The following is a 23196-nucleotide window of genomic DNA, read 5'->3' on the forward strand; positions in this document are numbered from 1 at the left end:
TGAGATTATGCACTTTCCGATTGGATTTTCCTCTGAGTTCAGTATTTTTGTGATTTTACTTTTTATATCAATTTACGTGTCTGATGACGAATATGTGTGTGAAACATTTTTATATGATTTTAATTTATTAAAATTAAACTGCACTCTAGAACAGACCTTTTCCGAACGTAGGGTTGGACATTTATTTTGGTTGGAATTCGGGATTTACACGAATTGGAACTCAGAAATATATTATGATATTAACTTTTCGGGATTCGGTGAAACAAATGCTTTTTTTTCGGCATTTCAGTATATACCGTTGTTTTTCTTCTTCCTGAAATTCGGGATGATATCCCTTCTACGGTTGACCCCTTTCTTTCTCTCTTCAGCGGACAATGTTGAGGGGGAAAAAATGAGAAAAACAATTCAATATGATAATTTGAATTTGTTAAATATTTGCAATTCTTAAAAAATAACACAAAACCAGCCGGGTTTTTTTTTTTTTTTTTTGTATTTCTTCGATTAACTAAGAAAAAGGGGGATGTACATGACTTCCCAAACTTAATCTAAAATTAACTACGTTACTCAACACTTTCAATACTGAAACAATACGAGATATAAAGATATTTTTTTTATCACTTCAGTTTGATATAGGCGTGGCTATCCATCACTTTTATCCTATCAATTGCCTTTTATGATAAAGATTGACGTGCAATGGTAGTCGAAACAATGTAATTCATATAATGATATTTTCATAGTTTTAGGTCACAGTTACATCAACATCAAAAGAAAATGTACTTTATTATGGAAGCTGTGGCCTATTGATTCAAAGTAAAATTGATTTCGACAAGTTGCTTTGCAACTGATGAGGAGACGTTGGGTGTAGTAATTTTAAGGAAGTTTTGCAGTTTTAATATTATTATCTTGAATATTATTAAAGATAGAAACTGTAAACAGGAATAATGTTCTCGAAGTAAGATCTACAAATAAGTTAACAATACCAAAATTGTCAATTGACCCCTTACGGAGTTATTGCCCTTTATAGTCAATTTTTAACATTTTTCATAATTTTCGTAATCTTTTACAAAAATCTTCTCCTCTTAAACTACAGACAAATTAAACCAAACTTGGGCATGATTATCCTAAGATAATCTAGTGACAACCCCATGGCTAAAGACAAACAGACAAATAATAGTACATGTACAAAAGACACAACATAGAAAACTAAAGACCAAGCAACACGACCCCCACCAAAGATTGGGGTGATCTCAGGTGCTCCGGAAGGGTAAGTAGATCCTGCTCCACATATGGCAACCGTCGTGATGCTAATATTATCACAAACTCAGCAAATAGACTTATTCGATAGGTCACATTCGTGGTGAAAAGGGAAGTGTAGTTACGACATAAGGAACATATCCGAAATCATTTGTTATTCCATTACTGTCATCCAACTCGTGATGGCGTCCGTAAAATTTACGAAGGGAGGATTTCAACTTCACCATTTGGAACTCTTGGTTTAATAGCTTCCTTGTGAGTAGCAACCCTCTTTCAACGAAATCATGATAGGATATACAAGCCCGGGAATATCGTATCAATTGGCAGATAAATACTCCGTATGCCAGCACTACTGAAATGTTGCTACAAAGAATTAGAAAGTTCACAATTGGGAAGCTGAAATCATCTCTTTTGTTTTTAACCGACCATCATTGTCAATTTCTAGATGTAAGTCAAGATATGAGGCGGACTTAACTGTATCTGATGTATCTTTTATCTCTTTTTTAATGGGACGTTCAACAAAGTCACCAACTTTTTAATTATTTAGTGAGAGAACATCATCTATATAACGGAAAATAAAGTAAATGATATTGCTAACTCTTATCTTTCTTCATTAGAGGTTCCTGTTTGAAGTCAGCCTCATAATAATAAAGAAACAGGTTGCCATGAAGAGGGGCACAAATTGTTCTGATTGGAATGCCGACAGTTTGTTTTAAAGACATGTCCTCCAGACATAACAAATATGTTGTCAATCAAGAAATCAAGCATCTTGATCATGTCAGTTTTAGAGACTTTTTGGTTTGAATCAGCTTGATTCTTTACAAAGTGGGATTTATCACTCCCCATTACAAGATACTTGTATCTACGTTGGCCATTCTTTGTTTATGAAACAAAGCAATACCAACTCTTTCAATTGTCTTTTCATTTTTGGTTCTTGGCTCTTTCTTTTGGGTTTATGCACAAACCATTTGAGCATGAAAATCAATACACAAACCGGAAACAGTCGGAAAATTCAAAACAAATAGTCCATTTTCATATACATTTCCCTTTCCGTAGTCGGTTCCGTCGTTTATTATCTTAAGTCACGTGATACCCGTCATCAGCACCAAGACAACTAAGTAAACAATATGGATTGCGCGTCAATGAAAGTTACCGATTTGAAAGAATATTTGAGATTAAGGGGGATAGGTGTAACCAACATGAAAAGGAATGAATTAGTGAGGTTGTGCACTGCTGTTGAAGGGCTAAATCAACCACTTGACCCAGATATGTGTACGGACCGGGTCACAAACACTGTAGCAGAATTGCTGAAAAGCAACGGGATTGACAACATGTCTTCTCTACAAGGATTCACCAAGGACCTTTCCAATATTCCGAATGTGTCACTGTATGATCTTTTTAACTATCTGCTGTATAACACTTCAAACTATGATCGTAGAAAGTTGAAGGCCTACAAATCTTCTGAAGATTACCGTTTGTATTTCGATGGTTATGTAGAGAGTCTTGAAATGACCGAGTTGAACAGTTAATTTATATTTTTGGCTGCCATCAAACCTACACAGAAAGACAAAACATATCTAAATACCTCCACATATGATGCCTGGATCGTAATGGACAATGCTGGTTATGTGAAGGCAGCATATTGTACATGCATAGGAAGGTAAGTACATGTAACAAGCATCCAATTTTTTCACTATAAATCACTGAATTAAAAAGGTGCATTAAACTTTCTTGATAGCCGTTATAAATCAATTTTGTCACGGATACACATATATTAAATCACTTGAGGAAAATAGCTTAAGAAGTGTTACATTGAATGAAAATTTAGACTGCATTGTATCTGTTTGAATATGTGGTCCATACCAATATTGGCTTTAATACAACTGTTTGTACTTTTTAAATACATGTATGTACATGTACACCATAGTCCATCTTTATGATGATTTTCAAGGCTGTCCATGCATCAAAAATAAAATAAAAACACTGCTGAAAATATAATTACATGTATTATAAAGTTCTATTTTCTTTTAATTACATAATATCAGCTTCTATTAAATAGCTTATGTGAAAGTTATTTATGTTAGTTGTTTAGAGATACATACATGTAGAATACTAGATCACCCGTACTTCATGTAGCGTTGTAGCAATACACCAATATACATGTATGATTAATGTGTGTGCGTGTTGATTGAAACAGTTTCTTATAATTTTGAGAAAATTTACAACAAAATCAACCAGTCATGTTTAAGTTGCAGACTAACAAAAATTTCTATATACATGTAGAAATGTATTGCATGAATCCTACATGTACATTTTGTATGAAATATATTTTCCTTCTTTCATGTGTAGTCTAACTAATTTTGTATTTGTGTTTTTCAGTGCTGATGGTGGTTGTCGACACATAGGTGCAACACTGTATGAAATTGAAGGATTTGAGGCAAAATCAGTTACTGATGGTGACAATTTATGGTTGAAAAGAGCAAGGCAGCATGATTGTCCAGTTCCAATAAAAAAGTTGAAAATTATGAAAGCAAGATTTACTAGCTACATGTAAATATAATTAACAGTATAAATGTATTAACATTTCATATTTTTTAAAAAGATTTTGTTCATTACAACAGTAAATGTTTTATTACATGTAATTATAATAAAGAAGATGTGGTATAATAGCCATTGAGACATATCTCCACTGTGGCACAAGCAACCAACTAACACAGACATTTACAAAATATAGTCAGATTCGAGAAAAGTATATAAAAAAGTATTATTGTAGAAATCCTTCTACATTAAAAGTGAGCCAGTTGTTATCTGTCAGAAATATTAAAGAATTGAATAACTTGGGTATATTTCTAAAATCTGCAGAAAAACTTAGAATTTAATTGGAGTAAATAATATTTTTGTTCTCACTTTATTTGAGTATTATATCCTTCTCCGCTCGTATTTTGTATTATGTATTATTGTTCTTTCATGCACACCTTATATTTATATATATTATATATCTCTTGTGAAATTCTTATATTGGTGTAAAATTATGTATATGTATCCTATAAGCTGTGTTGCTTTCGGAATAAAGTATTATTGACAACTATAGGTCACTGAACCACCTTCAACAATGAGCAAAGCTAATTCCTAACAGTCAGCTATCACAGGCCCAGAAAATTGCCTGATTGATGACAAAATAACGATCAATTTCATTTGAGTGAAAGCAACACCACTTGCATTGAGAAACTCTTATACAACCTTACAAGAATATATATTCATATTAAACTGAAATTGAGAAATAAAAAAAAAATAGTTTACTTTGACATCATTAGAAACAACTGATGGCTTGGAATAGGCACACAACAGAATTTGTGTGTCACAAGATTTTATCTTTCTGTAAATTTGAGCTAAAAGCATGAAATAAAAACAAAGCATTTTAAGTATTGTCTTTTTTTCAGGTATTCAACTGCTGATCAAGCTGACAATGGAATGCAAGATGGTGCCCATGATTTTGACCCGCGGTCTTCAGACAACAGAGATAATTATGGAGCTGAACAAATGTTAAACATTGCTAGACAGTTAAAAGCAGTAAATTTGATTTAGATTTTCTAAACTGTAATATATTTACCATATTTCACATGGTATTGGGAGCATCTTAATTTAACTGCTCATAAGATAGAAACAAACAATTTCATTTATATAATATTTGATAACTTTACAATTTTTCAGTGATTATTTGATTACTTTAATTCAAACATAACACATATTTCATAGATGTTTAATTATCTTAGAATATTTTTCTGATTAATAATTGATTACCCAATTTATTTCAGTAATTATTATAATACTACATGTATGTGATTAAATTTACATAAACATTTTCATAATGTAAATAATAGATTACCTAGACCCTAATGAGATGTCTCCTGTAATAAGTTAGAGAGTATAAAAGTGAGAATGGAAATGGGGAATGTGTCAAAAAGAAAACAACCTGATCAAAAAGCAAATAACAACCAAAGGACACCAATGAGTCTTCAATGCATTGAGAAAATGCTGTACTCACAGACGTCCTTCAGCAGGCCCCTAAACAATAATATATACTAGTTTAGTGATATTGGATGCCATACTTATCTCCAAAATTTATTAAAAAACAATACAAGAAGAGTAAAGTGCAGAGGATCCTGATTTGGACAGGCACAAACATATTTCAGTATAATTTTTTTTTTAAATATTGCAATAATTTCTATAAAGCTGGAAAAGTTATATCAACAGTATCTGTGTTACAGACAATACTTTTATGACCATGCAATTTTTAAAATAGGTAAGTCTACACCAACTAAACTTAGTATATATGTATATATAGTGAATTGCCATGGTGCATTTGCAGTTGCATAATTAATATTTTCATCTTTTCTTTTTCAAGATATCACCAGAACTGCAGGCATTAGATTTGTTACAGGACCCATCAGAATTGGATGAAGAGGTGGATTTCGTAGCATGTGATAGATGTGAAGGTTGGTCGATGATGTCAGCAGCTGTTAATGCTACTCCAGAAACCCTGTCAACTATTCTGATAGAACGAGATGAAGTGTTGCACGTTGAACGTTGTACTGTTGATCAGTCAGATAACGATACTTGGTTTAAGTTGAGGAAAGGTAAAATAACTGCGTCAAATTTTTTTAAAGTCTGTAGAGCTGTTGACAATTTGAAATGCCCTCCTTCGTTAATGAAAAGTCTACTAGGGGAATATGATTTATCTCATTCTGAAGTACCATCTCTTGAATGGGGAAAGAGGAAAGAGAAAGCTGCATTAGACCTTTACATACGTGTAAACAGACATAAACACAAAGGCTGTATGTTAGAGAAAAAGGAACTTCGTATCTACACAAGGTTGCCTTATGTTGGATGTTCAGTCGATGGTCTGTTCTCATGTAAGTGTCATGGTGAGAATCTAGTGGAAGTTAAATGTCCGTTTGCTGACAAGAACTTGAATCCTAAGGAAGTTGCCATTAATAAGGGATGTGTGCTAGATTCAAGTGGTGAACTTCAAGTAACTGACAAATGCGAATATTACCATCAAATTCAAGGACAAATGGGTATATATGGAATCCACAAATCAGACTTGGTTGTATTCACAAAGAAAGGAATTGCTGTTGCTAGTGCTACATTTGATCTTTTGTTTTTTGAAAGAATGTGTAAAAAGTTTCAGCTTTTCTTCCGAAATCATTTGGCTAATGCAATTATATCTTGTCAATGAATTTTGTCATAAAATGTACATGTTACTTATTAATAATTAACATCATATCAATTTGATGAGTAAATCTTTTTTAAACAGGTTTTACAGTGTGTCTCTTTCATTTTGTATTCCAGTTTATTATTTGTTTTACACTGGTTATCTTTTGGGCCCTTTATAGATTGTTAATAAAGGTGAGCCTAAGCTCTGTGTTGAAGGTTGTACTGTCTCCTATAATTGCTTAGTACTTTAACTACAATAAAATGTCTCTTGTATGGATACTTGTCTGAATGTTGTGATTCAATGGCAGTCATACCACATCTTCTATTTTATATTCACTTTTGAATGGACTTAACTTTAACATAAATAGGGTTTTAGTTTTCTCATTTGATTTTTTACATTGTCATTTCAGAATCTTTTTTAGCCGACTATGCGGTTTAGACTTTGCTCAATGTTAAAGTCTGTTATGTGACATATAGTTGTTATTTTCTGTGTCATTTTGGTCTCTTGTGGAGAGTTCATTGGTATTCATCATACCATATCATCTTTGTTTTTAAACTTGACCTAAATTTTTTTTTTGGTCAACATCTTATTTATCATGTCTATGTATGTACATGTATTTGTTTATACATGTAATTTAAAGAAATGGAATAAAAAGTCAACAATAAGTTATATATTATTTAACCAACTGACTGTTCAGATTGCACAAAATGGCACACACTTTTACAACTTGATTAAATGTATGTTTCATTCTCAGTGGAATAGTTCTCTGTAAAAGTGTAAAGTTCTTCAGTCTTCCTATTGCCCTTTCCACATGAGTTCTTGCACGTGCAATTCTGCGTGTCTTTGTAGTTGCATTTGCACACATCTGCTTTCCCATTGTGAAAGGGGGGATATTTAAAGTTGCCCCTTTAAGCGCTAAGTCACCTCGAATAAGGAAGCCTCTATCTGCCATTATATCATCACCATACTCAACTTTCTGTAGGAAGCCAGAATCTTGTACAATTTTACGATCAGATATGCTACCAGTAAATAAGTCGGATATAAAACTAAATGAACCTCTGGGTGTGATTCCAACAAGACACTTAAAAGTGTTGTGATGTTTGTAACTAGAATATGTAATTCCTTGGAATGGTTATTTTTAAAAAATACTTTGAAAAGCTTTAATTTTGGGCCTTCTTTATGTAGATGGTTTGAAACTTTATACTCAGGGGCATCAAGTTGTGTTATAAATAATGGACACATGTCTAAGTTTTTTCATTTAGAAAGAGGTTGCAGACAAGGAGATCCTCTTTCTCCCTATTTATTTATAATTGGGGTTGAATTATTATCTTTGAAATTAAAAGGTAATCCTTACATAAGGGGAATTACTATCAATGATGATGAATCACTTTTAAGCATGTACGCAGATGACACATTCCTTATGTTAGATGGAAGGGAAATATCGTTGAGGGAAACACTTTCATGTTTTGAATCTTTTTATAAAATTTCAGGTTTGAAAATAAAGGCTTCAAAGACAAAAGCACTATGGGTTGGAAGTAAAAAATATTCTGATATTATTTTATGTCCCGACTTAAAACTTCATTGGTCACATTCAAATTTTAAACTTTTGGGGATTGAATTTTCTTTAGATTTAAGCTGTATCACAGAAATTAATTTTGCTAAGAAAATTAAAGAGGTCTCTGCAATTCTGAAGAGCTGGCAACATCGAAAACTTACATTATTAGGAAAAATTACAGTAATTAAATCACTTGCTCTTGCAAAGTTGGTCCATTTATTGACTGCATTACCAAACCTATCACACTCCAGGTTAACAGAGCTCACTTCATTATTTTATGATTTCATATGGAATGGAAAACCAGACAGAATTAAGCGAAACACAGTTGTTGATAATATTTCACAAGGTGGACTTAATATGGTACATCTTCATTCATTTAATATCTATTTGAAAATTAGTTGGATAAAAAGACTGCTGGCAAACCCTAGCGGTGGCTGGCAGCAGTTGTTACTGGCAGACCTTATGCAGTATGGGGGTGAAAGGGTTTTAAATCTTCAGAAAGAAAAGCTGATTGAGATTGCTAAAAGATGTAAAAATTCTTTCTGGAAGGATGTTTTACTATGCTTTTCCGCTGCAAAACCTATTGCTGAGATTTCTGTCAGTGACATTTTATCCTTAGATATTTTGATCTTTTCTTCTTTGGATGATTTCCCATATTACATTCAATGGGAAAAGGGGGGTGTGCAGTCAGTAAGTGACCTTATTAATCATGAAAATATGATTTTTTATAAATTTGAGCAATTTCAAGAAAAAGTGCAAACCAACAATTTTATTAAATATTATGGTTTGATATCAAAAATCCCTAACACTATGAAAAAATGCCTTAAAGATAACTGTCTAAATCAAGATTTAGATAAATCTAACACTGGTGATACTTTCTTAAAAAAAATCAGGTGTAATGTGAAAGCCAAATTTGTATATAAAAACTTAGTAGATGAAGTTATTCAACTACCAACAATTAAATTTTTGAAATGGGCGGAGCTGTTAGTTATTGATACTACAGAATGGTCAGAGTATTTCATGATAACAAAAAAAGTCTTGTAGAGATGCTTATTTAAGAACCTTTCAATATAAATTTTTGCATAGAATTATAGCAACTAATACCTTTTTGTACAAAATCAAATTAAAAGATACCAAGTTATGTACTTTTTGTAAACTTGGAGAAGAAACCATTGAACACCTGTTTTTTGAATGCCCAATAACTTTTCAATTGTGGCAGTCTTTTTCCAATATTGTGAAACTTTTTTTTGTAAATTTTGATCTCAACAAAGAGAATGTGTTTCTTGGTTGCAAACATGAAAGTTTATTATTGAATCTGCTAATCATAATTACAAAAAATTATATATACAAATGTAAATTAAATGAAACAAAACCAAATATGATCGAGTTAAAGAATAAAATAAAGAAATACCAATTTCTTGAAAATCATATTGCAAAGAAAAATGATAAAGTCCAAGTTTGTGAAAAATTTTGGTCTCCTTTACATGTAATATTTAACTAAGTGTTGTTTTCATATTTATATCTATGTTTAGTTTAGAGAAAAAAAAAATTTATAAATTATGAGCAAATTTATTTCTTTAAAAAAATTGTATTAAAAAGTAAGTCATGATACATATTGTAGCAAAACAGATGAGTGAAAGTATAAGTGTTGTATGTTAGTAAGTCAGAGAGAGAGAGAGGAGAGATAAATCAAATACAATTTATATGTAACCTAAAATATTTTTATTGTTAAAGATTAATTAGTCAGAGATTCTTTTTGTATATTGCTATATTTTTTTTCTTATATATTCTGTATTTACCCCTTGATACCATTGTCAGGTGGTAGTGTAATGGGGTGTGTAAAATCCTGACTATTGAAAAACAAATAAAAAATTAAAAAAAAAGAATATGTAATTCGCTGAGCTGATGGCAGACTAGGTTTTTGTACAAAAAATTCTGTGCAATCAATAATACATTTTGTTTTCTTAAAGTGTTTGAAACATTTTGGCATTTTTTTAAGAACTTCTCTTGAAGGCCATCTGACCAAAAACTTCAAATCATGATACATTAGATTTAGCCAAGTAGTAAATATTCTACACACAGAGCTTTCTGATATAGCAAACATGTCCCCAAGAGTTTTGGTGTCGAATCCTCTTCTTAGTCTTAACAAAGTGAGTGCTAATTCCTCCTTTATGTCTAATATTCTTCTCGGTCCTTTGCGAGGTGTCTGAAATAAATAAATGATGATGCATATTCTTCATATAATCTGAAACCTATATTGATTCTAGAGTCATGTTTTCAGTTACCATCAATTGTTATTGAGACTTGTGCTGTCATTTTTCAATGTTAAATAGGTGGAACACGAAATCCGGGTCAAAACATCAATTTGGCAAACAATTCAATATTGAACAAACATACGCACAGACTGAAAAACATTACACATTGTACCTGCACCTCGAGTCATGCAAAAATTGGTTCATTGACTTAGAAGTTTTTCCATGGTGAAAATTTAAAAACTCAAATGACATTACAACAAATGTAGCTAGATGCTCCAGAATATCAAGCAGAAACTGTCCTAATACTTTCACCATTTACACTGTTCTTATATTAATTTTGTTTTATGTATTTGGATAACAGATTTAAGGTACTGACATTACATTATAAATACATGTACATGTACACAAGTGTACAAAAATTTTGTCGTCTGCTTTTTCTGGTATACTAAACATGCTAAAGGATACAATAAAAAGTATAAACCTCTTAATATATCTTTTACCTCAGAATTTTCCCTTTCGGATGTATCTGCACTGTTCCAGTACACCATGGATGAAGCCTTTTTCCTCAGGAAATTTAGGATGAAACAAAATACTGCCAGTGATACACCTTGAATGAAGAAAACAAAATGTATATACTTATTTCTCATGGTAAAGCGTCTAAATATTGACACAACAATTTAAAAAAGGCAAATTTGAGCAATCAAATTATATTTTTTGTCTCCAGATAGGATTTAATCTCAAACTTTAAAGAAATTGAAACAATACCACCTGCATGTACTGTGTCAAGCACACTTAGTCTAGACAATTTGACCCATAGGCAAAATGAATTCAGCCTTTTGCGGTCGGGTGATAATTTATTTTCATGGTTAATATACAGAATAAATGTCATTTGTAATTTATTACCCATTTATAAATGTGCATAAAATACCATCAAGCTTCCATACATTTTTAAATCTTTAAAAATTTAAGTTACATGTACCTGTATAGAATTTGCAGGATTTGTTGTCTTTCATAATGTCATTCATGAGATTCTTTCTCTTCATGCTACCAGTGTCCATCATATTATCGGTCAGAGAATCCATTTCTGCCATGGTAATGTCTGTTTGTGTAGATATACTTGTAGTTTGTACATTAAATCCCCTCTTTACAGCATAGTAAGTATGGTCTGCATCCACTGAAACATCAAGATTCAATATATATTGCATGACTTGGTTGATTTTCAATTTTCAAAATTATTTGTAAACCAACTAATATTGAGCAAAAGACTTAGAATGTACTGATGACATATATTTTGTAGAAAAATATGGACATATACTATATAGGTCGATATATGCACATAAAACATTAGATGATTACTGATAGGGTAGTCCAATGCAGCATCTGTAAGGCACAGCAGGTATACAACATTGATTAAATGATTCACAGACATATCTTCAAAAATCTTCTCCTCTTAAACTACAGACAAATTAAACCAAACTTGGGCATGATTATCCTAAGATAATCTAGTGACAACCCCATGGCTAAAGACAAACAGACAAATAATAGTACATGTACAAAAGACACAACATAGAAAACTAAAGACCAAGCAACACGACCCCCACCAAAGATTGGGGTGATCTCAGGTGCTCCGGAAGGGTAAGTAGATCCTGCTCCACATATGGCAACCGTCGTGATGCTAATATTATCACAAACTCAGCAAATAGACTTATTCGATAGGTCACATTCGTGGTGAAAAGGGAAGTGTAGTTACGACATAAGGAACATATCCGAAATCATTTGTTATTCCATTACTGTCATCCAACTCGTGATGGCGTCCGTAAAATTTACGAAGGGAGGATTTCAACTTCACCATTTGGAACTCTTGGTTTAATAGCTTCCTTGTGAGTAGCAACCCTCTTTCAGCGAAATCATGATAGGATATACAAGCCCGGGAATATCGTATCAATTGGCAGATAAATACTCCGTATGCCAGCACTACTGAAATTTTGCTACAAAGAAATAGAAAGTTCACAATTGGGAAGCTGAAATCATCTCTTTTGTTTTTAACCGACCATCATTGTCAATTTCTAGATGTAAGTCAAGATATGAGGCGGACTTAACTGTATCTGATGTATCTTTTATCTCTTTTTTAATGGGACGGATGCGTTCAACAAAGTCACCAACTTTTTAATTATTTAGTGAGAGAACATCATCTATATAACGGAAAATAAAGTAAATGATATTGCTAACTCTTATCTTTCTTCATTAGAGGTTCCTGTTTGAAGTCAGCCTCATAATAATAAAGAAACAGGTTGCCATGAAGAGGGGCACAAATTGTTCTGATTGGAATGCCGACAGTTTGTTTTAAAGACATGTCCTCCAGACATAACAAATATGTTGTCAATCAAGAAATCAAGCATCTTGATCATGTCAGTTTTAGAGACTTTTTGGTTTGAATCAGCTTGATTCTTTACAAAGTGGGATTTATCACTCCCCATTACAAGATACTTGTATCTACGTTGGCCATTCTTTGTTTATGAAACAAAGCAATACCAACTCTTTCAATTGTCTTTTCATTTTTGGTTCTTGGCTCTTTCTTTTGGGTTTATGCACAAACCATTTGAGCATGAAAATCAATACACAAACCGGAAACAGTCGGAAAATTCAAAACAAATAGTCCATTTTCATATACATTTCCCTTTCCGTAGTCGGTTCCGTCTTTTATTATCTTAAGTCACGTGATACCCGACATCAGCACCAAGACAACTAAGTAAACAATATGGATTGCGCGTCAATGAAAGTTACCGATTTGAAAGAATATTTGAGATTAAGGGGGATAGGTGTAACCAACATGAAAAGGAATGAATTAGTGAGGTTGTGCACTGCTGTTGAAGGGCTAAATCAACCACTTGACCCAGATATGTGTACGGACCGGGTCACAAACACTGTAGCAGAATTGCTGAAAAGCAACGGGATTGACAACATGTCTTCTCTACAAGGATTCACCAAGGACCTTTCCAATATTCCGAATGTGTCACTGTATGATGTTTTTAACTATCTACTGTATAACACTTCAAACTATGATCGTAGAAAGTTGAAGGCCTACAAATCTTCTGAAGATTACCGTTTGTATTTCGATGGTTATGTAGAGAGTCTTGAAATGGCCGAGTTGAACAGTTAATTTATATTTTTGGCTGCCATCAAACCTACACAGAAAGACAAAACATATCTTAATACCTCCACATATGATGCCTGGATCGTAATGGACAATGCTGGTTATGTGAAGGCAGCATATTGTACATGCATAGGAGGGTAAGTACATGTAACAAGCATCCAATTTTTTCACCTATAAATCACTGAATTAAAAAGGTGCATTAACTTTTCTTGATAGCCGTTATAAATCAATTTTGTCACGGATACACATATATTAAATCACTTGAGGAAAATAGCTTAAGAAGTGTTACATTGAATGAAAATTTAGACTGCATTGTATCTGTTTGAATATGTGGTCCATACCAATATTGGCTTTAATACAACTGTTTGTACTTTTTAAATACATGTATGTACATGTACACCATAGTCCATCTTTATGATGATTTTCAAGGCTGTCCATGCATCAAAAATAAAATAAAAACACTGCTGAAAATATAATTACATGTATTATAAAGTTCTATTTTCTTTTAATTACATAATATCAGCTTCTATTAAATAGCTTATGTGAAAGTTATTTATGTTAGTTGTTTAGAGATACATACATGTAGAATACTAGATCACCCGTACTTCATGTAGCGTTGTAGCAATACACCAATATACATGTATGATTAATGTGTGTGCGTGTTGATTGAAACAGTTTCTTATAATTTTGAGAAAATTTACAACAAAATCAACCAGTCATGTTTAAGTTGCAGACTAACAAAAATTTCTATATACATGTAGAAATGTATTGCATGAATCCTACATGTACATTTTGTATGAAATATATTTTCCTTCTTTCATGTGTAGTCTAACTAATTTTGTATTTGTGTTTTTCAGTGCTGATGGTGGTTGTCGACACATAGGTGCAACACTGTATGAAATTGAAGGATTTGAGGCAAAATCAGTTACTGATGGTGACAATTTATGGTTGAAAAGAGCAAGGCAGCATGATTGTCCAGTTCCAATAAAAAAGTTGAAAATTATGAAAGCAAGATATACTAGCTACATGTAAATATAATTAACAGTATAAATGTATTAACATTTCATATTTTAAAAAAAGATTTTGTTCATTACAACAGTAAATGTTTTATTACATGTAATTATAATAAAGAAGATGTGGTATAATAGCCATTGAGACATATCTCCACTGTGGCACAAGCAACCAACTAACACAGACATTTACAAAATATAGTCAGATTCGAGAAAAGTATTTGGAGGTAAAGTCAGATTCGAGAAAAGTATATAAAAAAGTATTATTGTAGAAATCCTTCTACATTCAAACTGAGCCAGTTGTTATCTGTCAGAAATATTAAAGAATTGAATAACTTGGGTATATTTCTAAAATCTGCAGAAAAACTTAGAATTTAATTGGAGTAAATAATATTTTTGTTCTCACTTTATTTGAGTATTATATCCTTCTCCGCTCGTATTTTGTATTATGTATTATATGTTCTTTCATGCACACCTTATATTTATATATATTATATATCTCTTGTGAAATTCTTATATTGGTGTAAAATTATGTATATGTATCCTATAAGCTGTGTTGCTTTCGGAATAAAGTATTATTGACAACTATAGGTCACTGAACCACCTTCAACAATGAGCAAAGCTAATTCCTAACAGTCAGCTATCACAGGCCCAGAAAATTGCCTGATTGATGACAAAATAACGATCAATTTCATTTGAGTGAAAGCAACACCACTTGCATTGAGAAACTCTTATACAACCTTACAAGAATATATATTCATATTAAACTGAAATTGAGAAATAAAAAAAAAAATTAGTTTACTTTGACATCATTAGAAACAACTGATGGCTTGGAATAGGCACACAACAGAATTTGTGTGTCACAAGATTTTATCTTAATGTAAATAATAGATTACCTAGACCCTAATGAGATGTCTCCTGTAATAAGTTAGAGAGTATAAAAGTGAGAATGGAAATGGGGAATGTGTCAAAAAGAAAACAATCTGATCAAAAAGCAAATAACAACCAAAGGACACCAATGAGTCTTCAATGCATTGAGAAAATGCTGTACTCACAGACGTCCTTCAGCAGGCCCCTAAACAATAATATATACTAGTTTAGTGATATTGGATGCCATACTTATCTCCAAAATTTATTAAAAAACAATACAAGAAGAGTAAAGGGCAGAGGATCCTGATTTGGACAGGCACAAACATATTTCAGTATAATTTTTTTTTTAAATATTGCAATAATTTCTATAAAGCTGGAAAAGTTATATCAACAGTATCTGTGTTACAGACAATACTTTTATGACCATGCAATTTTTAAAATAGGTAAGTCTACACCAACTAAACTTAGTATATATGTATATATAGTGAATTGCCATGGTGCATTTGCAGTTGCATAATTAATATTTTCATCTTTTCTTTTTCAAGATATCACCAGAACTGCAGGCATTAGATTTGTTACAGGACCCATCAGAATTGGATGAAGAGGTGGATTTCGTAGCATGTGATAGATGTGAAAGTTGGTCGATGATGTCAGCAGCTGTTAATGCTACTCCAGAAACCCTGTCAACTATTCTGATAGAACGAGATGAAGTGTTGCACATTGAACGTTGTACTGTTGATCAGTCAGATAACGATACTTGGTTTAAGTTGAGGAAAGGTAGAATAACTGCGTCAAATTTTTTTAAAGTCTGTAGAGCTGTTGACAATTTGAAATGCCCTCCTTCGTTAATGAAAAGTCTACTAGGGGAATATGATTTATCTCATTCTGAAGTACCATCTCTTGAATGGGGAAAGAGGAAAGAGAAAGCTGCATTAGACCTTTACATACGTGTAAACAGACATAAACACAAAGGCTGTATGTTAGAGAAAAAGGGACTTCGTATCTACACAAGGTTGCCTTATGTTGGATGTTCAGTCGATGGTCTGTTCTCATGTAAGTGTCATGGTGAGAATCTAGTGGAAGTTAAATGTCCGTTTGCTGACAAGAACTTGAATCCTAAGGAAGTTGCCATTAAAAAGGGATGTGTGCTAGATTCAAGTGGTGAACTTCAAGTAACTGACAAATGCGAATATTACCATCAAATTCAAGGACAAATGGGTATATATGGAATCCACAAATCAGACTTGGTTGTATTCACAAAGAAAGGAATTGCTGTTGCTAGTGCTACATTTGATCCTTTGTTTTTTGAAAGAATGTGTAAAAAGTTTCAGCTTTTCTTCCGAAATCATTTGGCTAATGCAATTATATCTTGTCAATGAATTTTGTCATACAATGTACATGTTACTTATTAATAATTAACATCATATCAATTTGATGAGTAAATCTTTTTTAAACAGGTTTTACAGTGTGTCTCTTTCATTTTGTATTCCAGTTTATTATTTGTTTTACACTGGTTATCTTTTGGGCCCTTTATAGATTGTTAATAAAGGTGAGCCTAAGCTCTGTGTTGAAGGTTGTACTGTCTCCTACAATTGCTTAGTACTTTAACTACAATAAAATGTCTCTTGTATGGATACTTGTCTGAATGTTGTGATTCAATGGCAGTCATACCACATCTTCTATTTTATATTCAATTTTGAATGGACTTAACTTTAACATAAATAGGGTTTTAGTTTTCTCATTTGATTTTTTACATTGTCATTTCAGAATCTTTTTTAGCCGACTATGCGGTTTAGACTTTGCTCAATGTTAAAGTCTGTTATGTGACATATAGTTGTTATTTTCTGTGTCATTTTGGTTTCTTGTGGAGAGTTCATTGGTATTCATCATACCATATCATCTTTGTTTTTAAACTTGACCTAAATTTTTTTTTTTGGTCAACATCTTATTTATCATGTCTATGTATGTACATGTATTTGTTTATACATGTAATTTAAAGAAATGGAATAAAAAGTCAACAATAAGTTATATATTATTTAACCAACTGACTGTTCAGATTGCACAAAATGGCACACACTTTTACAACTTGATTAAATGTATGTTTCATTCTCAGTGGAATAGTTCTCTGTAAAAGTGTAAAGTTCTTCAGTCTTCCTATTGCCCTTTCCACATGAGTTCTTGCACGTGCAATTCTGCGTGTCTTTGTAGTTGCATTTGCACACATCTGCTTTCCCATTGTGAAAGGGGGGATATTTAAAGTTGCCCCTTTAAGCGCTAAGTCACCTCGAATAAGGAAGCCTCTATCTGCCATTATATCATCACCATACTCAACTTTCTGTAGGAAGCCAGAATCTTGTACAATTTTACGATCAGATATGCTACCAGTAAATAAGTCGGATATAAAACTAAATGAACCTCTGGGTGTGATTCCAACAAGACACTTAAAAGTGTTGTGATGTTTGTAACTAGAATATGTAATTCCTTGGAATGGTTATTTTAAAAAAATACTTTGAAAAGCTTTAATTTTGGGCCTTCTTTATGTAGATGGTTTGAAACTTTATACTCAGGGGCATCAAGTTGTGTTATAAATAATGGACACATGTCTAAGTTTTTTCATTTAGAAAGAGGTTGCAGACAAGGAGATCCTCTTTCTCCCTATTTATTTATAATTGGGGTTGAATTATTATCTTTGAAATTAAAAGGTAATCCTTACATAAGGGGAATTACTATCAATGATGATGAATCACTTTTAAGCATGTACGCAGATGACACATTCCTTATGTTAGATGGAAGGGAAATATCGTTGAGGGAAACACTTTCATGTTTTGAATCTTTTTATAAAATTTCAGGTTTGAAAATAAATGCTTCAAAGACAAAAGCACTATGGGTTGGAAGTAAAAAATTCTCTGATATTATTTTATGTCCCGACTTAAAACTTCATTGGTCACATTCAAATTTTAAACTTTTGGAGATTGAATTTTCTTTAGATTTAAGCTGTATCACAAAAATTAATTTTGCTAAGAAAATTAAAGAGGTCTCTGCAATTCTGAAGAGCTGGCAACATCGAAAACTTACATTATTAGGAAAAATTACAGTAATTAAATCACTTGCTCTTTCAAAGTTGGTCCATTTATTGACTGCATTACCAAACCTATCACACTCCAGGTTAACAGAGCTCACTTCATTATTTTATGATTTCATATGGAATGGAAAACCAGACAGAATTAAGCGAAACACACTTGTTGGTAATATTTCACAAGGTGGACTTAATATGGTACATCTTCATTCATTTAATATCTATTTGAAAATTAGTTGGATAAAAAGACTGCTGGCAAACCCTAGCGGTGGCTGGCAGCAGTTGTTACTGGCAGACCTTATGCAGTATGGGGGTGAAAGGGTTTTAAATCTTCAGAAAGAAAAGCTGATTGAGATTGCTAAAAGATGTAAAAATTCTTTCTGGAAGGATGTTTTACTATGCTTTTCCGCTGCAAAACCTATTGCTGAGATTTCTGTCAGTGACATTTTATCCTTAGATATTTTGAACTTTTCTTCTTTGGATGATTTCCCATATTACATTCGATGGGAAAAGGGGGGTGTGCAGTCAGTAAGTGACCTTATTAATCATGAAAATATGATTTTTTATAAATTTGAGCAATTTCAAGAAAAAGTGCAAACCAACAATTTTATTAAATATTATGGTTTGATATCAAAAATCCCTAACACTATGAAAAAATGCCTTAAAGATAACTGTCTAAATCAAGATTTAGATAAATCTAACACTGGTGATACTTTCTTAAAAAAATCAGGTGTAATGTGAAAGCCAAATTTGTATATAAAAACTTAGTAGATGAAGTTATTCAACTACCAACAATTAAATTTTTGAAATGGGCGGAGCTGTTAGTTATTGATACTACAGAATGGTCAGAGTATTTCATGATAACAAAAAAGTCTTGTAGAGATGCTTATTTAAGAACCTTTCAATATAAATTTTTGCATAGAATTATAGCAACTAATACCTTTTTGTACAAAATCAAATTAAAAGATACCAAGTTATGTACTTTTTGTAAACTTGGAGAAGAAACCATTGAACACCTGTTTTTTGAATGCCCAATAACTTTTCAATTGTGGCAGTCTTTTTCCAATATTGTGAAACTTTTTTTTGTAAATTTTGATCTCAACAAAGAGAATGTGTTTCTTGGTTGCAAACATGAAAGTTTATTATTGAATTTGCTAATCATAATTACAAAAAATTATATATACAAATGTAAATTAAATGAAACAAAACCAAATATGATCGAGTTAAAGAATAAAATAAAGAAATACCAATTTCTTGAAAATCATATTGCAAAGAAAAATGATAAAGTCCAAGTTTGTGAAAAATTTTGGTCTCCTTTACATGTAATATTTAACTAAGTGTTGTTTTCATATTTATATCTATGTTTAGTTTAGAGAAAAGAAATAATTTATAAATTATGAGCAAATTTATTTCTTTAAAAAAATTGTATTAAAAAGTAAGTCATGATACATATTGTAGCAAAACAGATGAGTGAAAGTATAAGTGTTGTATGTGAGTAAGTCAGAGAGAGAGAGAGGAGAGATAAATCAAATACAATTTATATGTAACCTAAAATATTTTTATTGTTAAAGATTAATTAGTCAGAGATTCTTTTTGTATATTGCTATATTTTTTTCTTATATATTCTGTATTTACCCCTTGATACCATTGTCAGGTGGTAGTGTAATGGGGTGTGTAAAATCCTGACTATTGAAAAACAAATAAAAGATAAAAAAAAAAAAAGAATATGTAATTCGCTGAGCTGATGGCAGACTAGGTTTTTGTACAAAAAATTCTGTGCAATCAATAATACATTTTGTTTTCTTAAAGTGTTTGAAACATTTTGGCATTTTTTAAGAACTTCCCTTGAAGGCCATCTGACCAAAAACTTCAAATCATGATACATTAGATTTAGCCAAGTAGTAAATATTCTACACACAGAGCTTTCTGATATAGCAAACATGTCCCCAAGAGTTTTGGTATCGAATCCTCTTCTTAGTCTTAACAAAGTGAGTGCTAATTCCTCCTTTATGTCTAATATTCTTCTCGGTCCTTTGCGAGGTGTCTGAAATAAATAAATGATGATGCATATTCTTCATATAATCTGAAACCTATATTGATTCTAGAGTCATGTTTTCAGTTACCATCAATTGTTATTGAGACTTGTGCTGTCATTTTTCAATGTTAAATAGGTGGAACACGAAATCCGGGTCAAAACATCAATTTGGCAAACAATTCAATATTGAACAAACATACGCACAGACTGAAAAACATTACACATTGTACCTGCACCTCGAGTCATGCAAAAATTGGTTCATTGACTTAGAAGTTTTTCCATGGTGAAAATTTAAAAACTCAAATGACATTACAACAAATGTAGCTAGATGCTCCAGAATATCAAGCAGAAACTGTCCTAATACTTTCACCATTTACACTGTTCTTATATTAATTTTGTTTTATGTATTTGGATAACAGATTTCAGGTACTGACATTACATTATAAATACATGTACATGTACACAAGTGTACAAAAATTTTGTCGTCTGCTTTTTCTGGTATACTAAACATGCTAAAGGACACAATAAAAAGTATAAACCTCTTAATATATCTTTTACCTCAGAATTTTCCCTTTCGGATGTATCTGCACTGTTCCAGTACACCATGGATGAAGCCTTTTTCCTCAGGAAATTTAGGATGAAACAAAATACTGCCAGTGATACACCTTGAATGAAGAAAACAAAATGTATATACTTATTTCTCATGGTAAAGCGTCTAAATATTGACACAACAATTTAAAAAAGGCAAATTTGAGCAATCAAATTATATTTTTTGTCTCCAGATAGGATTTAATCTCAAACTTTAAAGAAATTGAAACAATACCACCTGCATGTACTGTGTCAAGCACACTTAGTCTAGACAATTTGACCCATAGGCAAAATGAATTCAGCCTTTTGCGGTCGGGTGATAATTTATTTTCATGGTTAATATACAGAATAAATGTCATTTGTAATTTATTACCCATTTATAAATGTGCATAAAATACCATCAAGCTTCCATACATTTTTAAATCTTTAAAAAATTAAGTTACATGTACCTGTATAGAATTTGCAGGATTTGTTGTCTTTCATAATGTCATTCATGAGATTCTTTCTCTTCATGCTACCAGTGTCCATCATATTATCGGTCAGAGAATCCATTTCTGCCATGGTAATGTCTGTTTGTGTAGATATACTTGTAGTTTGTACATTAAATCCCCTCTTTACAGCATAGTAAGTATGGTCTGCATCCACTGAAACATCAAGATTCAATATATATTGCATGACTTGGTTGATTTTCAATTTTCAAAATTATTTGTAAACCAACTAATATTGAGCAAAAGACTTAGAATGTACTGATGACATATATTTTGTAGAAAAATATGGACATATACTATATAGGTGGATATATGCACATAAAACATTAGATGATTACTGATAGGGTAGTCCAATGCAGCATCTGTAAGGCACAGCAGGTATACAACATTGATTAAATGATTCACAGACATAATAAGTCATCAGACATTATTAAGAAACAGAGCAAGTGGACAGCATACACATACATCAATTTAGAGGCGCATGATACTTGGAATTCACCCCCCCCCCTTTTTCGGAGTTTGATTACTTATTATCGGTCAATGCCTTGTCATTTCATATATATATTATACCAGTCATTACCTTTAAGTTCTTCACAGAAATGTGGTGTTGCCTGAAGAGGTTGGTCTTTTGATGTGTTGGATCCATTTAAAGTTACATACGCCCCAACATTCCTCCATACTTGATCGACAATTTTACTGGTAGTGGGCGTGGTTATGCTGGCTTTGATATGTACAGTGGCTCTGTCAAACGGAAGTTTCCGGGATTTGTGCACAGTTTGCTTTAAAGGGGAAGCCATGATTGGGTATGGATGTTGGGTGGTAGGTCTTCCATCAACAAATTGCTTGCTGCACACATAGGCATGTTTGTTTACATTGGATACGGCGTAATCTTTCCTGCCACAAGCTTTTACCCACTGTAAAGTTTCTTCCAATCTTGTTTTAGGCTTAGGTATAGGAAAGAATTCCACTCCTGACATATGAGGTTTATGCTTATATCTGTCATCGCTGTTGCAGGTTCCCCAAACACAACGTTTTACCATTCTTTTTTACTTTGTTTATATTTTCGCGGAAAAAAACTTGTCGGGTATCACGTGACGTAGGCCGCTTACGTTACGCATAACCGCTTACATCAAATATAATATGAAAGTCGACTAATGGGGAATACTGGTGTGAAATGTAGAAAAGTCAAATGTTTTAACACTACTGTACAAGATGAGAGAGTCTAAGATTGTATATACTCTTAAAGATCTTTAGAATTTTTAGTATCCACATCTGATTCACGCCACTTCTTGAATAGGCAGTTTCACAATAACTTGAATAAGAAGTAAAATTAGCAGCGTTTCAAACACGCCGGCTGGCTAGTCCAGTGAGCATCATGATGGAGTAAAATATGAGTATGAACATTGCCGATTTTAAATATATCATTATAATATATATATTAAGGATGTCAACGAGTACTCGAGTACCCGAGTATTGCTCGGTAGTACATTGTACCGAGTATCTATGACCAAAATGATATCTTAATAAATGTAGATATAGGAATATGTGGTATTAGTGCCATTGAGACAATTCTCCGTCCAAGTAACAATTTATAAAAGTAAACCATTATAGGTCAAAGTACGGCCTTCAACAACGAGCAATGGCTCACACCGAACAGCAAGCTATAAAGGGTCCCAAAAATTAAAAGTGTAAA

At 32.3% G+C, this 23196-nt stretch overlaps 2 protein-coding genes and 1 pseudogene across 2 annotated transcripts; 1 reads left to right on the plus strand and 2 right to left on the minus strand.

The window, feature by feature from the left end:
• The first annotated feature begins 4689 nt into the window (after nt 1-4689).
• On the plus strand, nt 4690-9686 carry LOC143074075 (uncharacterized). Its single transcript, XM_076249623.1, has 3 exons — nt 4690-4824; nt 5660-6332; nt 9649-9686. The coding sequence occupies exons 1-3, from the start codon at nt 4726-4728 to the stop codon at nt 9684-9686; spliced, it is 810 nt and encodes a 269-aa protein (XP_076105738.1). The 5' UTR covers nt 4690-4725.
• A 136-nt stretch (nt 9687-9822) lies between these two features.
• LOC143074076 (uncharacterized) lies at nt 9823-11505 on the minus strand. Its single transcript, XM_076249624.1, has 3 exons — nt 11262-11505; nt 10783-10889; nt 9823-10233 (listed from the first exon to the last, which is right to left on the minus strand). Exons 1-3 carry the CDS (start codon nt 11485-11487, stop codon nt 9823-9825), a joined length of 744 nt encoding a protein of 247 aa, XP_076105739.1. The 5' UTR covers nt 11488-11505.
• Nucleotides 11506-20023: 8518 nt separating this feature from the next.
• Nucleotides 20024-22257, minus strand: LOC143074077 (uncharacterized; annotated as a pseudogene).
• Nucleotides 22258-23196: the final 939 nt, after the last annotated feature.

This window comes from Mytilus galloprovincialis, chromosome 5 (genome assembly GCF_965363235.1).
Source record: "Mytilus galloprovincialis chromosome 5, xbMytGall1.hap1.1, whole genome shotgun sequence".
Taxonomy (NCBI): Eukaryota; Metazoa; Mollusca; class Bivalvia; order Mytilida; family Mytilidae; genus Mytilus; species Mytilus galloprovincialis.

Coding starts and splice junctions, on each gene's coding strand:
- LOC143074075 (XM_076249623.1), top strand. CDS start 4,726: ATGCAAGATGGTGCCCATGATTTTGACCCGCGGTCTTCAGACAACAGA. Junction 4,825..5,659: donor TTGCTAGACAGTTAAAAGCA/GTAAATTTGATT, acceptor TTCTTTTTCAAG/ATATCACCAGAACTGCAGGC. Junction 6,333..9,648: donor TCAAATTCAAGGACAAATGG/GTATATATGGAA, acceptor TACATATTGTAG/CAAAACAGATGAGTGAAAGT.
- LOC143074076 (XM_076249624.1), bottom strand. CDS start 11,487: ATGCAATATATATTGAATCTTGATGTTTCAGTGGATGCAGACCATACT. Junction 10,890..11,261: donor ATCCTGCAAATTCTATACAG/GTACATGTAACT, acceptor TCTTCATTCAAG/GTGTATCACTGGCAGTATTT. Junction 10,234..10,782: donor CCGAAAGGGAAAATTCTGAG/GTAAAAGATATA, acceptor TATTTATTTCAG/ACACCTCGCAAAGGACCGAG.